This window comes from Theropithecus gelada, chromosome 10 (genome assembly GCF_003255815.1).
Source record: "Theropithecus gelada isolate Dixy chromosome 10, Tgel_1.0, whole genome shotgun sequence".
Lineage (NCBI taxonomy): Eukaryota > Metazoa > Chordata > Mammalia > Primates > Cercopithecidae > Theropithecus > Theropithecus gelada.
In genome coordinates, this window is record NC_037678.1 from 10,279,648 (window position 1) to 10,294,427 (window position 14,780).

Genomic DNA, 14,780 nt, shown 5'->3' on the forward strand with positions numbered 1-14,780 from the left:
ATCAGAATTATGGTGAATGAAGAAAAATTCACATATAGCCACGGAAATCTAAAATGTATTAGAATTATGTACTTGAAATGTATTAGATACTAAAGAGGCAAAGAATATATACATAGTGGTTTTGAAAAGACAGGAGGAGAAAATGTGGAGGATAAGGAGAGGAAGGGAGAAAGGAAAGCAGAGAGAAATCCAAGAGGCTTTAATATTTGAGGAAGTGGGACATCAGTATCCCATTCTAAACAAAGATCTTTAATTTGAAGACTGGAATAAGTCCTTAATTCCCTCCGAAAATACTGTGCAGAATCAAAACATACCTTGCAGTAATAATACTGTATAAAATGATAAAGAAAAGGAAACATATTCTCCTGCCTGGAAACTTCCATCTGCACCTCTGCTTTCCCACATGACAGGACATTTATGAAAGTCTTCTGATGTGTACATAGCTTTATATGAAGAGTTTAAGGGCAGAAAATTGGCTCTTCCAGGCCTTTCCTTGAATGACAGCTGCCACCCTGTAGGATCAGTCCTATGATAGCCAAGTAGGTTCGTGCCAAGTACATAAGGCACAGGGCAATTAATTTCTTCTAACTGTAGCATCTCATCCCCCAGCAAGGCCCAGGTGAATCTGACAGTCTCCCAGTGGGGTTCATTGTAGCCACAGGAAGGGGCTGTATGCACAAGGGGGAGGGTTGGGATGCTCCTCTTCCTGCTGCTGGAAGTGCTGCTGATAACCAGGACTGCTGCCTCTGTATACAGGATTATAAATTTATACAATACCATATTTGTGATTTATATTATACAAGCATACAAGCACAGGCTTCATACCATCCATCCACTGACAAGCAAAAGGAGTTAAAAACCCAATATAAATAACACACTGACCCCTTTAGAAAAATGAAGACACGCAAGTGAACCTTTTTTTTAGAGAGGGAAGCTAAACTTCTAACAAATGTTTCTTATAGAAAAGAGAGGTCTAATTTTTAATCATAGGATTCATAACATCAAATTTAAGACAGGCTAGAGGAGATCACAGGGTAACTGTCTCCATCAGCTGGTAGCCCTTTCTTCTGCATATTACACATTTAACTTACCCACAGAAAGGATGTGTGTTATAACTACAGACGATCCTGAAGAGCAGAAGACATTTTTAGAATCTGAGGAAAAGTGGTTTCGTGATACAAGAGAGGTGATCCTGGGGTTGGGAGAGACACATGAAAATCCTGAATATACTGGTAAAGGATCTCTTTGTGCCCAGGGTCTGATTAATGTCTTCCAACAGCATTTTGGATGTATTTCAAGTCTACTAGATTACATTTCCCATGATGATACGACTGATTTCACAATGGAAAGAATAAAACCAACATTTTCATGAAGCTAGCTATTTTAATGAAGTCGAGGAGAGTCATGAGTTTTAAAATGTAGTCAAGTTACTGCATATAAACACGTGTGAATTTCCAGAATAGAGCTAATGTATTCTTATATGGCACTGTAAGAGTCCTGAATATCATATGATAAACTTAACAGAATTTATTTTCTTGTTTGAATTTTGGTCATTCCAGAAATGTTCATTATTTAGTCAAAAGATAATCCCTTAAATCTGCTACACGGTAGAAAAGAGATGTTGGAACATTTTTAAGAAAGTTACAAAAATAAGTGGAAACAGGCACTTGAATTCAGGAACAGCCAATGAGGCATTCCATAGCCTCAGTCCACAGAGTTCTGCTCATTACTGTGATACACATCGCCAGCTGGATCAAGTACAGCTTAGATTTTAGATTTTCAATGATTCTGAATAAGTGTGATGTTCTTCATTTAAAATACTGAAGTTAAATTTATGCCAGGTTCAAAAAATCTGAAATGGTCTTATGTGGAAGAAAAACGACAAAGGCAAAGGAAAGTGCAGAAGGATGAAGTCACTGGGCAGCACAGATCATATTCCACATGAAAAGCCAGGAACTTTTGCTTTAAATTGTACTAACAAACAAGTAGAAATGCAAGCTAGACATGGTGAGCACATAGTCACTGGGCTAAAAGCATCACATCAAAATTACAATTCTGTCCAGATACTAAATTTAAAACAACATTAGCTTATGATTTTTAGTTCACCTTAAACATTTTAAGAAACGCCAAGCCAAGCCACAACCGTTTGCTATTAACTAATTATTTAATACTCAAGGTCCTGAATCTCACTGAATCAACAGTTTAAAACTAAACAGCCCTCACCAAAATGTCAGATTCTCAAATCTGACATTTGACAAACATTTAACAAAGAATCCCGGCTGGGCATGGTGGCTCACGCCTGTAGTCCCAGGACTTTGGGAGGCCAAGGCGGGCGGATCACGAGGACAGGAGTTCAAGACCAGCCTGCCCAACATGGCAAAACCCCATCTCTACTAAAAATACAAAAATTAGCCGGGCATGGTGGCGGGCGCCTGTAATCCCAGCTACTCGGGAGGCTGAGGCAGGAGAATCGCTTGAAGCTGGAAAGCAGAAGTTGTAGTGAGCCGAAATTACACCACTGCACTCCAGCCTGGGTGACAAGAGTGAAACTCCATCTCAAAAAAAAAAAAAAAAAAAGAATCCCTCAAAAATGAAAAGCTTCACACTTACTAGGCTTCATGGCATTGGGAGCGTTGGCGGGCGTGTTCCCCCAGCCTGTGGTCGATGCTCCTGTATCATCCATCTCGCCCCACCCAGGACTGCTTTCATTTGGCTCACCCCAAGCGGAAGTACCATTATCTGGAGCAGGTGGTGTGCTTTTGCTCCAGACTATAAAGAAAGGAAATGTCTCTAAGAATCATTTGTTAAATGAAATGCCATAATATCCAGTGGGGTGAAGGTGGAGGGAACAGGCATGCCTATATTCTGTCGACAGAAATGTAAATAGATTCAACTTTCATGTGAGGGGCATTTGGCAATGTCACCTTTTAAAAAAATCTGATGCACACTAAACTTCTGACCCAGTAACTCCACTGCCAGGAATTTTTTTTTTTTTTTTTTGAGACAGAGTCTTGCTCTGTTACCAAGGCTAGAGTGCAGTGGTGTGGTCATGGCTCACAGCAACCTCCACCTCCCAGGTTCAAGCGATTCTCCTGCCTCAGCGTCCCGAGTAGCTGGGATTACAGGCGCATGCCACCATACCCAGCTAATTTTTGTATTTTTTATTTTTAAGTAGAGACAGGGTTTCACCATGTTGGCCAGGCTGGCCTCGAACTCCTGACCTCATGATCTGCCTGGCTCGGCCTCCCAAAGTGCTGGGATTACAGGCATGAGCCACCATGCCCAGCCTGCCAGAAAATCATACTATAAATATACTTGTAAAAATAGGTGAAATTACATGTATAACAATACTCACTGCATCACTGATAGAAAAAATGTAGAAACAACCTAAATATCCACCACAAGCGGACTGGTTAGACCAACTGTGGGTCACCCGTAAAAGAAATACTGGGTAAAGGCCGGGTGCGGTTGCTCATGCCTGTTATCCCAGCACTCTGGGAGGCCGAGGCGGGTGGATCTCCTGAGGTCAGGAGTTCAAGACCAGTCTGACCAACATGGCGAAACCCCGTCTCTACCAAAAAATACAAAAATTAGCTGGGCTTGGTGGCGCATGCCTGTAATCCCAGCTATTTGGGAAGCTGAGAAGGAGGCTCACTTGAACCCAGGAGGTGGAGTTGCAGTGAGCTGAGATTGTGCCACTGAACTCCAGCCTGGGAGACAGAGTGAGACTCCATCTCAAAAAACAGAAATACTGTATATGAAGCAATTAAACAGCAGACTATGTGCTAAAATTGAAAGCTATAAGTATAACGAGAAAAGCAAGGTGAAGAACAGTATACAAAGTACAATCCCTTCTCTATAAAAGTTCTGAATGAAGCACAAACTTCTAAGAGATAACCTGTGGGAAGAGACCCTAGGGGTTAAGATTCTTTTATTGATTATCTTTTGCTTTTCCACACAGTTTGAAGGTTTTTGCTATGTGGATAAAGTTTTTAAAAATTTTAGCAGGTTTTATTCTGGATGGGGAGCAAGCGAGAAATCTTCATTTCCTTCCTCATTCTTTTCAATACTTGAAAAAAGAATGAGTTAAAAGTAATCATTTTTCTAAGTGGCCACAAATGGATTAGCTGAACACTAGAGGTATACTCTGAGAAAACTGATTCTTGGCTGGGAGCGGTGGTCATGCCTGTAATCCCAGCACTTTGGGAGGCTGAGGCAGGTGGATCACCTGAGGTCAGGAGTTCGAAACCAGCCTGGCCAACAAGGTGAAATTCTGTCTCTACTAAAAATACAAACATTAGCTGGGCATGGCGGCAGGCATGAGAATCACTTGAACTTGGGAGGCGGAGGTTATAGTGAGTCGAGATCGTGCCACTGCACTCCAGCCTGGTCAACAGAGCGAGATTCTGTCTCAAAAAAAGAAAAAAAAAAAGAAAACTGAATCTTAATATTATGATTAACTAAAAAAAGACTAAAAGGTGCATCCCCCTTAATTTGTTGAACTATATGCTTTATAGGGACATTCAAGTTGACAATGACAAACTAAGAATGGCATTACCATTGCTACTTTTACCAGGTATGATGTTTCCTATTCAAATAGTGATGGAAGAAAGTTTAATTCTGGGCAACTGATTATCCTAACAATCTCTCTCTCTCTCTCTCTTTTTTTTTTTGTGACAGGGTCTCACTCTGTCACCCAAGCTGGAGTGCAGTAGTGAGATCATAGCTCCCTACAGCCTCCCATCTCCAGGGCTTAGGCGATCCTCTCACCTCAGTCTCTAGAGTAGGTGGGACTATAGGCACATGTACCACACCTGTCTAATTTTTAAAAAATATTTTTTGGAGACTGAAGTCTCTCTAGGTTGCCCAGGCTGGTCTCAAACTCCTGGGCTCAAGGGATCCTCCTGCCCCAGTCTCCCATAGTGCTGGGATTACAGGTGTGAGCCATCTCACTAGGCCTGAGATAACAATAACAATCTCTTATACAAAGTACTCCCATTCCAGAGGTAATCACTAAAAATCATCTGGAAAGAGACAGAAACCTTCCAGATACCAGCTTTGCTTCAGCATCATGATGGCCTCTGGAAAAACACAGGATATTTCCCTTTGCTGGGGAAAGAGAAGCAGAGATGTGTCCACGGGTAGAACCAGAATGGAAATCAGGTCTATTTCTGCTACTACTTTAATTCTTTATTTTAAAATCTAGAACATAGTTTGTTTGGCAAGATATGTCTTTTGGATTCTGCAGACCAATACAATTACAGAAAAATAATTTTGGGGACTAACACAGGGTTGTCATCTTTTCCTTTTGCCAAGAAAGAACATTAAAATGTACTACCAGCATCTGCCATCACTAGCATTTTATAAAAAGAGGTTCTGTCAGCAACAGAGTAGGAACTGTAGGAAAGCGTCTCAGAACAAAACTAAATTGAATAAATTCACCTAATAAAAATGCCTTGGTCTAGGATTTCTTTTCTTCATCAAAAGCTGCAAGAAAAAGCCACTGCTTACCTGATGCCGATTTACCGGTCATTGGGGTGGGCAGGTTTGGTTCTCGAGGTGCCGGGCCCCCTTGGGAATTCTTATCCCACAGATTCACATTCTTGTAGTTGTAACTGTTAGGGTCTCCCCACGCTGAAGTGCCATCATCAATGTCCATTTTCCGACTAATTGACTGTGGGGATGGCTCTTCCCAACCACTGGGTTCCTCATCCTTAGGGGTTGCAGGCTGTGGCCCGCTGCTCCAGCTGGAACTGGAAGGTCGAACGTTGCCTGGAGGTGGTGGGGGTGGGCCTCCCCACGAACCAGAAGCCTCTGGTTGTGGTGGCGGTGGCTGCTGTGGGGGCTGCTGCTGTTGGTGTTGTTTATTCCAGGAATTGGGCTGTCGGCCTGTCTCATTCCATGCTGGGGATCTTTTGCAATCCTCCCACCCACCTTTTGAAGCTAGGCTTGCATTGCCACCATTGCCCCAGGTTCCGATTTCATTCTGCCCTCCTTCACCCCACCCAGACACAGGTTTACTTGCAGAACTTTCCCAACTGCTGTTTTTCGTCTGATCGACTTCCTCTCCCCAACCGTTCTTCCCAGAAGACCATCCTTGATTGGGCTGGCGTCCACCTCCCCACCCCTGATCCTTGCTGGGATTCTCATTCCAAGAGGAAGGTGTCTTTTCATCAGGCCGTCCTCCTCCCCAGTTGGAAGAGTTGTTGTTCTTGTAGTCATTCCAGCCTCCTGTGTTCTTGGGGTCTTTCCACTCTGTAGAGGCTGAGAGCTCCCCCCATCCAGACTTCATTTGATTGCTTTGGCTGGGTGCATCTCCCCAGCCCCCTGAGTTCTTGGTCTGTGTGGCAGCGCTCTCCCACCCCTCAGTTCCTTTGTCAGATTTCCCCTCAGGCCTTGGCACCTCTTCAATGTCCCACACTGTGTCCTGCTTAATTTGAGTTTGGCCCCAGCCAGTGTTTGAGAGCACCCTGGGGTCCAAATCAGTTCGGCTCAAAAGAGTCTGCAAGACAGCCTGACAGTCAGGATGTGTGGGCCTGTACGACCGACGGCCAGAGTTATGACTGTCGCTACTTCCTGCTTTGTGGTTGCTTCCAGTGCTTTGACCTCCAACTTCACTTCCTGTGGAGCTGGAAGATCTTCCCCAACAGGGAGCCTGGGCATTGCCTTGGTTTTCAGGGAGGGGGTGGCCCTTTTGATTGTCCCATGCTCCAGTGCTAGAATTTGGTTGGTTTGGACCACTCCATTCTCCAATTTTCAACTCATCAGACCCAGTCGGCTGTTTCCATTCTCCCTGAGAGACCCCAGATGTCATTTTGTTCCCTTCACCCCATTTGTTGTCATTAGAGTCCTGGGGGCCAAAGTTCCAGGACCCACCCGTAGACCTGTTATTGTTGTCCCAAGAGTCATTTTTTGACCCAGTTGATTTCTGAACAGAAGCTCCTTTCCAGGAGTCCTCTCTCTCTTTTCCATTGTTCCCATTGTTTCCAGAATTGCTTTGTCCAGAGACTGTGTCAGTTCCAGAAGGCCCCCTAGCTGCACCCCAAGATCCAACACTCCCAGTCTTTCGATCTCCAGTGCTTTGTGAAGGGGCATCAGTGCTCCTGGAGGTGTTCCCCAAGCCCATTCCGAAGGGCATTCCCTTATTCTCCATGGGGTTTGGTGAACTTAAGTTCAAGGAGTTAGTGTTTCCATTTTTTGGTCCATCAGTGTTATGAATTTGAGCCTGTTCTCTGCCAGAGACAACAAAATTAACACCCGCATTTTCCATCTTTGACTGCTGTTCCCTGGATGTCTGACCTACTGTGCTAACCTGTGCACTGGAATTACTATTCTCTGCTTCCAATGCCCCTTTCCTAGAAGTTCCTTCTTGGACCAGTGCTGGCCAGGCAGATGGGTTGCTATTTGGGTTAAAGTTGCTGAAGCCAGAGCCAGGTCCAATTCTATCCTGACCACTCACATTCCTCCAATTTCCTAGTCCATTGTTGTTCTCTGTAGTTGAGTTGGAAGATTGAACAGATTTAGCCTTAGGGTCAGATTTCCAGACCCCAAGATTACATTCGTTCCCAGAACTTGCAGACTGGCACTGGCTCCCTTTTCCTTTGTTACTAGTGGTGCTTCCTGGCAGAGTGCTCTTCTCAGAGCCAGGGTTCGAGGCACTGTTGTTATCGGTGGTGTTTTCGGAAGAAGATTCAGTGTCTTTGCTGGCAATACAAGGCCACTCTTCCATGTCAGACCCGTCTACAATCACCTTGTCCCAGATGTGAATTGGGTTGGGGGAGGTGCCGTTGTTGGAGGAGGCTCCCGAGCCCCAAGTGGAATTTGCATAATTTGAAGCAGCAGCACCTCCAAGGGTTGAGTCTGGGGAAGAGATCATCTTATTAATCAGAGCTTCACATGCATTCATTACCCATTAATCCCTCAAAGGGGCTCTCCTTTGAGCTCTGCCCTTAGGAGAGCTAATCACATGCCAGTTTCTCTCAATCCAGTTGCTTGTATCACAACTGTCTTAGTCATCTCTTCTTTTCCATTTGCCTTGTGTTATACCGGCTACGTCTCACTTCATCTCTCTCAAAACTACACCCTTTGCCGTTCCTGTTGACAGAGAAGGGCCTTCTTGTATTTTGGGACAAGGCAGTAGCAATGACACTCTAAACCTGCTCTGTATCTCCAGTCCACTCTAAACACCCCTGGCTGGAGCAATCTTTCTAAAGCACACCTTCGATTACATCACTGCTGTATGGAGAACCTTCAACAGTTCCTTAGTGCACAAGAATAAAGCTGAATTCCTTGGCCTCGAATGTCATCAAGATGCTCCATGACCTGGGACCAACCAACTTTTCTAGTCTTATCTTCTCCTGCTTCCTATGTAGATGTTAATATTCCACACTACTTGACATTCCACAACTCATGCCTTCTCACTCTGGCACCATTCCACGTTGGCACCTACTGTGTTTTCCTGCTGAATTCACACAGTGAAATTTACTCATCCTTCTGGGCCCAATTCAAGTGTCATTTCATCTACCAAGCTGTTTTCAAGCTCATCACCTGAAAATAATCTTTCCCTGTCTAGAGCCATTTTGCTCAGCACTGCGGCACCATGTTCACAACTTTCCTTCCCCATGTTAGCATCTTTGAGGCAGAGACTCTAACTTGCTAACGTTAGAATTCCACGCAGCAGCCAGCACAATGCTGCTGAGTAAGCATCTGTTGAATGATGGATGCCCGCTGAGCCACTGAGCTCGGTGCCCGGGGTGGGGGGGTGTCACACGAGTATGAATTAAGCAGAGTTCACAACCCCAAGGAACTTAATCTGATAAATGAGGCTGGCTCACCATATATTTTGGTGGAATTTACCATATTTGGTGGGAAAAAATGTTTTTAATGAGATCATTTCTTCTCGATTTACTTTGGCTTCTTTAACCAGGCAGCTTTTAATCAATTTGAAGTTGCAAAGTACTATACAGAGGCATAGAAAAATAAAAAGCGTAGAATCCCAAACTCTTGAAATTTAGGGGCCTCCTTGGTTTTAATAATGTGCACTCTGACTCACACTGGCCCCATGTCTCCACCTAGGCCTGGCTACACTGGGCTGCAGAAACTCTGCCCAACAGGGCCCGCCCCCTCACATGCTTCCTTTTGCAGCTGGTTAGGAGAGGCCAGGAAGGAAAGGCCATGGGTAGGGCTTATCTCTGCAGGAAGTCTGTGTCACCACGAGGTTTCTTTCCATCCTTACTCTGCACACAACAAGGTGGTGACCGAATTTTCTAGGCAATTATTTGTTCAAACTCAGAACTCCAATAAAGCATCCTACTGGTGACAACCATCAATCAATTCATTGTCTTTGCCAATGCTTAACGGTATTCAAGCTCTGAATTTTAATATCACCCCAAAAGACATTTTAAGTTGAAATCTGTTAATAAACTTTAAAAGATATTTAGAATTTCTTAGCTGATAGTTGACTTAGTATTCATCTGTTAAAAACTCTCAAAACTTCTAGTAGAACCCTTCAGCTAAATCTCTCTTATTTCTACATACAGTTTTTAACAAAGCTCAAAATTCAGGGCCCTCAAAAGAAATACTGATTTTAAAAATCTAATTAAAAAGCTATAGAATAGTATTATTTTAGAATCCTCCCAAGATTCTATATTGCAATGTAGCAAATCATTTTCTCTATCCTCCTAGCATTCTGGAAACATAACACAGGCATCTAAAGATTCGCCTTCACACAAGCCCCGTGTCCAATTATGCCCTGAACACATATGACAGTGGAACTGTGGAGGTTCAAATTTATAACACTCTGGTCTGAGAAGGAAAAAAGGCCCCCAAAATAATGAGCATCAACAGCTAAAACAGCCCTCATGCCAAGAGCACACACTTATGGAACACTAACCCTCAGTTCCAAGAATCACCAATACACATCACATACTAGGATCCTCTCTCATCTTTTGACTAACCCCAGTGGTTTATACAATTAATGGCTCTCCTGGACTTTACATTAAGCAATGCAAACAAAGTGCTCTCTGTCTGTCAAGCTGCCATGCATTCGATTCACAGCGTGCCTTACCTGGCGCAGTCCCACTCTCACTCTGCAGCAGCGCTCCTGTCACTTGTGCGTTGTTTGGGTTTGCTCCAGGTGCTGCGCAGGGAGGAGGCCCTGCCCCACCCCCAAGGAGCATGCAGGACGGTGGAGGGGGCTGCCCACGTTTTAGTAACACTTTGTGGTCCTGCTGGCAACGGAATCGCGGCGGCACCTCCCGAGGCATGTAGCGGGCGGCGCTTGGCGGTTGTCCGTTCGGCACTGCCACCCTTTTGGCATTGTTGCCACCATTGACTGGTGGCGATGGAGAGCTGCCAATTGGGCTGGCGGCCGTTGGTTGGCTTAAACTTGGTTTCGTCACTTCGGGCACTAAAAGAGAGGGGTTGGGAAACAGTCTTTGAAATACATCAAATACATTTTTTCTAAAACTTTAAATAATTTTATTATTTTATTGAGAGATGGAGTCTTGCCATGTTGCCCACGCTGGTCTCGAACTTGGGCTCAAGGGATTCTCCCACCTTGGCTTTCCAAAGTGCTAGGATTACAAGAGTGAGGCACTGCGCCTGGCCAAGATTATTATTATTTTTTATTATTTTATTATTATTTTTTTGAGATGGAGTCTCATATTGTCGCCTAGGCCGGAGTGCAGTGGTGCAACCTCCGCTCACTGCAACCTCTGCCTCCCGGGTTCAAGCGATTCTCCTGCCTCAGCCTCCCAAGTAGCTCAGATTACAGGCGCCCACCATCACAACCAGCTAATTTTTTGTATTTTTAGTAGAGACGAGGTTTCACTATGTTGGCCAGGCTGGTCTCAAACTCCTGACCTCGTGATCCGCCTGCCTTGGTCTCCCAAAGTATTGGGATTACAGGCATGAGCCACTGCGCCCAGCCTATTTTTTTTTTTTTTTTTGAGATGGGGTCTTGCTGTATAACTCGGGCTGGAGTGCGGTGATCTTGACTTGATGCAACTTCCACCTCCAGGGCTCAAGTGATCCTCCCACCTCAGCCTCCTACGTAGCTGCGACTATAGGCATACACCACCATGCCAACTAATTTTTTTTTCCTCTTCTAGAGACAGGGTTTCGCCATGTTGCCTACCTAGGCTGGTCTCAAACTCCTGAACTCAAGCTATTTACCCACCTCGGCCTCCCAAAGTGCTGGGATTACAGGTGTGAGCCACCACACCCAGACCCTGGCTAAGATTATTTGTAAGAAAGCTTACATGGTACCAATTCTAACAAAGTAACTTCTCCTTTCACTCTACTCTCAAGGGACATAGTTATTCCAAATTCTCCACCATCTCTTCACAGTTTACTGAAGGCAGGATGAAGGTGGCGGCTGATAGTGACATGAATTCAAACACAGCAAGATCATGGAATACATTCCATCAATTAAGGGGGAGATGGAAGCGATCATCATTCACTCCCCTAAATCAACAGTGGAATTAATGCCCTGAAGTGCTGCCTAGAAGAGTTAAATGTCCATGGCAAAGTCCTTGGGAAAGGGTTCAAGCCTCAGTCCAAGGGTCCCTTCCTTTCAACCACATTCTTTTTTTTTTTTTTTTTTTTTTGAGACGGAGTCTCGTTCTGTCACCCAGGTTGGAGTGCAGTGGCAGGATCTCGGCTCACTGCAAGCTCTGCCGCCTTCCGGGTTCACAACATTCTCCTGCCTCAGCCTCCCAAGAGGCTGGGACTACAGGCGCCTGCCACGACACCCAGCTAATTTTCTTTGTATTTTTAGTAGAGATGGGGTTTCACCGTGTTCGCCAGGATGGTCTCGATCTCCTGACCTCGTGATCCGCCCGCCTCGGCCTCCCAAAGTGCTGGGATTACAGGCGTGAGCCACCGCGCCCGGCCCTCATCCACATTCTTAAAAGATCTACCCCTGAGTAACCTTTCTTGAAGTCCCCGGCCTAGGTGAGCTAAACATTCTTCCTAAGTGTTCCTGGAACACATCATCCCGCTCTCTCTACCATGAAAATTCTCCATTCAAAAGTCCATCTATCTCTACCACAGAAATTCTCCATTTATAAGTCCCATCTCTCTCTGCCACGGAAATTCTCCACTTACAAGTCCTTCTCCCTCACCAGGCCATGACTTCCTGAGGGCAAGGACCCATCTTTCATCTTTTCTTTTTTCCTTAGGGCATGGCACAGAGTAGACTCTTACAAGAAACTCCAGGTCTGGAAAATCACAAACTCAGCTTGGTTTTGGTTTCTACAGCTACCTGGACTCAAAGACTTGCACCGCTCTCTGTGTAAATACTAGAAATGTTACAAATCTTTTTGCTTTTGTTAAATGTAAATAGTTTTTCTATTTACTTTAAATAATTCAATTTTTTGACCTCAATTTTAAAAATGGCCCGCATACAGTGTGGGAATGTCGGGGCAACCATGAAGCTGCACTCTGCCAGATCCTCTGGCTCTCCCCCTTGAACCTACAGAGAAGGCTGAGATCTGCACCTCCCTCACTACATGCTGCCAGAAGATCACTACCCTCTCCATAAACTCTGCCTGGCAAATAGAGGCTGGAAGTCGTACAGAAATAATCATCAAGCCTGATAGTTCAGATGATTCTGAGGCCCAAGTCCCTGCCTCCCAGGGTAACGTCAGGGCCAGCTCTGCGGGTAACGCTGCTTTGACTGCTAAAATGATGCTGGGCCAGCATGTCGCTTGTTGAACTGGCTCCTTTATAAGAGAGATACAGCATCATCAGAAATCAGGCGGCCCAATCTATGCCACTACCGGACATTAACACACTGTGGGTGACAGGAAGTGCCTGCAGCAACTTCCAGGCGACCCCATGTCTAACTTCAGCCAATCACAAGGCAGCACCAGGCATCCCAGTAAGGGGAGGGGGAGTGGAGGTCACAGGATCCAAAATCTGATAAGCATAATAAATGTGTGACTTAAGAAAACAAAACTAGTCGGCTGGGCGCGGTGGCTCACGCCTGTAATCCCAGCACTTTGGGAGGTCAAGGCAGGTGGATCACAAGGTCAGGAGTTTGAGACCATCCTGGCCAACATCGTGAAACCTCACCTCTACTAAAAATACAAAAGTTAGCTGGGTGTGGTGGCGTGCGCCTATAGTCCCAGCTACTCAGGAGGCTGAGGAGAATTGCTTGAACCTGGGAGGCGGGGCTTGCAGTAAGCCGAGATCCCGTCACTGCACTCCAGTCTGGGCCACAGAGCAAGACTCCGTCTCAAAAAAAAAAAAAAGAAAGAAAGAAAATAAAATTAGTCATTATCTAATATTCATGACCTATAATAGATGGATACATAACTGGTAAATGAATGAATGAAGATTATTTAATATTAATTTTCTATCTGTTATTGGCGGATTCTATAGCATAGGGCATTCGCAATCCCCTTTTATCTTATTATGAGAATAAACAAGAAGTTGGCAGAGACTAGAGAAATTCATCCAAACTGGTTTTTAGGACGGAAAGAGCTATGTTTCTGTAAGGCTGCCCTTCTATAAAAGGTCTAGAATCTTCATTATAAGTTAACCAGGTCTACTACACACTTTTAACTCAATCCAGAAAAACAAGACAAGACAGAGTGACCTGCAGGACTGAGTGCTGAACTTCAGTTTGACTCACTTTAAAACATTCACAGCACTGTCTCAACCGAAGAAATTTGGTAGGTATCACGTATCATGTAAGATTCCTTGCAAAAGTTCCTCAGGGCACTTTCCCACCACATCAGAGACAGAATGGATTGTAAATGATAAAGTCATTATAAAATGGGAACACACCTCAACCACTTTCCTCCCAATACAGTGTGCTCTGGCCCAGGAGATTAGTCATTCAAACTCCAGGACATCACGTACAAATAGGTCAAAGTATAAACAGAAGAAAAACAAAACCTCCAGGAAACTGTCAGAAAACGCCCAAGACACCACCTTAGTCATAGCAAACTGTGTTTCAGCACCTGAGTGAATTCTTATTCTATTTTTAAAATCACACCTTTCTGTGAATCCAAGAACGTTAAGCCTTTAAAGGCCAACCAGAATTGCCGGCACTAATTGGAGAGCAATGCAGCTTTTTAGGCGGGAGGTCTGATCCAAATTGACTCCCAAAGTCCAAACTTAAGACATCAGAATCCATGTGTGTCACCCATCATCATGGTCCAGAATGTTAGATAAAGGGCAAGAGAAGCTATTGTTAAGTCTGAACATGTTACTTTTCAGGCTGTCTCTTTTCTGAATCTTAAGGATTTGTAAGTTGTGCAAGTTTTTCTAAAGATCAGCTGTTCAAAGTAAGGGCATAGTTTCTTAATTTCCAGAGGAAAGGTTTGTGGCTTAAACATGATCTCAGTACTATAGGGAAATAAAAACATTGTGGGGGGTGGGGGGAAACTATGTATCTTATTTTCTAATTTCCATTCATTTACTTTTTTTTTTTTTGAGACAAGAGTCTTGCTTTGTTGCCCAGGGTAGAGTGGAGTGGCAGGATCTCAGTTTGCTGCAACCTCCACCTCCTGAGGCAGGAGAATCGCTTGGGTTCAGCCTCCAGAGTAGCTGGGATCACAGGCGTATACCACCATGCCTGGCTAATTTTTGTATGTTTAACAGAGACGGGGTTTCACTATGTTGGCCAGGCTGGTCTCGAACTCCTGACCTCAGGTGATCTGCCTGCCTTGGCCTCCCAAAGTGCTGGGATTACAAGCGTGAGCCACCGTACCTGGCTGTTCATTCATTTACTTTTTTTTTTTTTGAGACGGAGTTTCACTCTTGTTGCC

General features: G+C 44.6%; 1 protein-coding gene across 5 annotated transcripts in view; it reads right to left on the reverse strand.

Annotated features, from left to right (window-relative positions):
• The window catches only part of TNRC6B (trinucleotide repeat containing 6B), a 302,194-nt gene that overhangs the window by 64,677 nt on the left and 222,737 nt on the right, over positions 1-14,780 (reverse strand). For 2 of the 5 annotated variants that reach the window (XM_025398886.1, XM_025398885.1), the window contains 3 exons: positions 10,067-10,408; positions 5,512-7,860; positions 2,611-2,769 (listed from right to left, as the gene is read on the reverse strand). In XM_025398886.1, coding sequence (XP_025254671.1) covers positions 2,611-2,769; positions 5,512-7,860; positions 10,067-10,408 — 2,850 coding nt within the window. The remainder of the gene's footprint in view (positions 1-2,610; positions 2,770-5,511; positions 7,861-10,066; positions 10,409-14,780) is intronic. The other 3 variants (XM_025398888.1, XM_025398889.1, XM_025398887.1) reach the window with 2 other exon arrangements.